The sequence below is a fragment of the Aplysia californica genome, unplaced genomic scaffold, assembly GCF_000002075.1.
Source record: "Aplysia californica isolate F4 #8 unplaced genomic scaffold, AplCal3.0 scaffold00886, whole genome shotgun sequence".
NCBI lineage: Eukaryota > Metazoa > Mollusca > Gastropoda > Aplysiida > Aplysiidae > Aplysia > Aplysia californica.
This window is the reverse complement of record NW_004798156.1, coordinates 279,207-280,940: the sequence shown is the minus strand read 5'-3', so window position 1 is coordinate 280,940 and position 1,734 is coordinate 279,207. Positions and strand designations below refer to the sequence as shown.

The 1,734-nt window shown below is 43.3% G+C and overlaps 1 protein-coding gene across 1 annotated transcript in view; it reads right to left on the bottom strand.

The window, feature by feature from the left end:
* Positions 1-107: 107 nt before the first annotated feature.
* Positions 108-1,734, bottom strand: part of LOC118477136 — a 3,832-nt gene continuing 2,205 nt past the window's right edge. Inside the window, exon 2 of the mRNA XM_035972881.1 lies at positions 108-1,624. Coding sequence (XP_035828774.1) covers positions 624-1,624 — 1,001 coding nt within the window. The 3' untranslated portion in view covers positions 108-623. The remainder of the gene's footprint in view (positions 1,625-1,734) is intronic.

Sequence of the window (1,734 nt, the reverse complement as noted above, 5' to 3'; positions counted from 1 at the left end):
GTGTGTGTGTGTGTGTGTGTGTGTGTGTGTGTGTGTGTGTGTGTGTGTGTGCGTACGTGTGTTTATGCGCATTTGCTTGCGCGGGTGTGTATTTAGGTGTTTTAACATTCCTTTTAAAGTGTTTGTATTTCTATATACTGTCTCAATCATTCATACCACTTATTTAGATGAAGGTCCAAACATTCGACACGCATAAAACCACAGGTGCCAGGGCATGCTGTTGACCCTTCCATTTTGTAAGAGATGGGGGAAAAAACTGCTGGGCCTTGGAATGTAGCTGAAAGCAGCTGAATGTTGGCATACATGCACGTGCATGTAGTTTCTAAAAACAAATTAGAAAATTAACTCTAGTCAAAACTGGCCCTTATTGTTTCCTTTTACTTCTCTTACATGTAGACATAATGGAAAGTGTAGACGGACAGAAACATGGTTAGATTTGTAGACATACATGTAAAGAGGTAATCTGATTGATAGTCATAGATCACTAGATATACTGGATGAATGTGTCTGCTTAGATTTTTAAAAAACCAAAAAAACAATAACAACAACATAACAAGGTCACAGTTCCCTTTTGAAAATCACATCCTGTGCCTTAAAGTGGCGTTGTTTTGTTTGTGTTACAATTAGGGGACCTGTACAAGAACGGAAACAAGCACGCTCTTTCCGTCACCTTTCACCGTCTGTGCCGTGTTGTCTACCTTCGGGCAGATTATGTTTGTCTCTTGACAGGTGGCGGCCCGTGGTTTGCAAACTTCCCCCTTTGCGTATTCAAAGTTTTTCTCTGTGCAACTACCCACGTCTACAAGACAAAGTTTTGCCACAGGGTTTGATAATACTGTGCAGTACTGGCCTTGTTCTATGAGTTTTGTACTTTCAGGATTCAAAGAACCGCAAGTGTGAAATGAGTCTTGACACGCTTTGGGTAATGGGCTAAGTATGCGATCGAATAACTTGATACCTTCGTTGGGATTCTGCGTTTGTCGGGTAGATGCTTGTGTCTTTTGGGTGGGTGCTTGTGTCTGTTGGGTAGGTGCTTGTGTCTGTTGGGTAGGAGAACATGACTGTTTCTTGACGGATTTGAAATCTTCATCTGTGCAAATGTCCTTTCCGACAAGACACAATTTGGCCAAAGGGTTTGACAGTACTGTACAGAACTGGCCTTGTTCGATGAGTGTTTTGGATGCTGGATTTAGAGAGCCGCAAGTATGGAACCTGTTCTGGCACGTTTCGGGTACTGTCTTTAGGATTTGCTCGAACAACGCAGTGTTGTTTTGGCTGGGGCTCTGTGTTTGTGGAGTGGTGGATGGTGAAACGTCTTCTGTACATACTGCTTTCTTGGCAAATGCAAGGTCATCCTCCGTGCAGCTGCCTATGTCCACAAGACAAAATTTAGCAATTGGGTCAGATAAGGCTTTACAGTATTCTCCTTTTTCCATTAGCTCTTTGGCAGCGGTTTGTTGAGATCCACACACCCTGAACGTATCCTGACACTCCTGAGATCGTGTGCTAAGTAAGTTGTTGATTAATGTGTTGTTGCCTTGATCGGGGCTCTGGGTTTGTTGAGCAAGTGCTTGTGTCTCTTGCTCAGGGGTTTGGCTCTGTTGGGTAGGAGATGGAGAATTATGTTCTTCTGAACAGGACTGTGTCTTGACGGATTTGAAATCTTCATCTGTGCAGGGACCCATACTAACAAGACACAGTTTGGCCAAAGGATTTGACAGTACTGTACAGAAC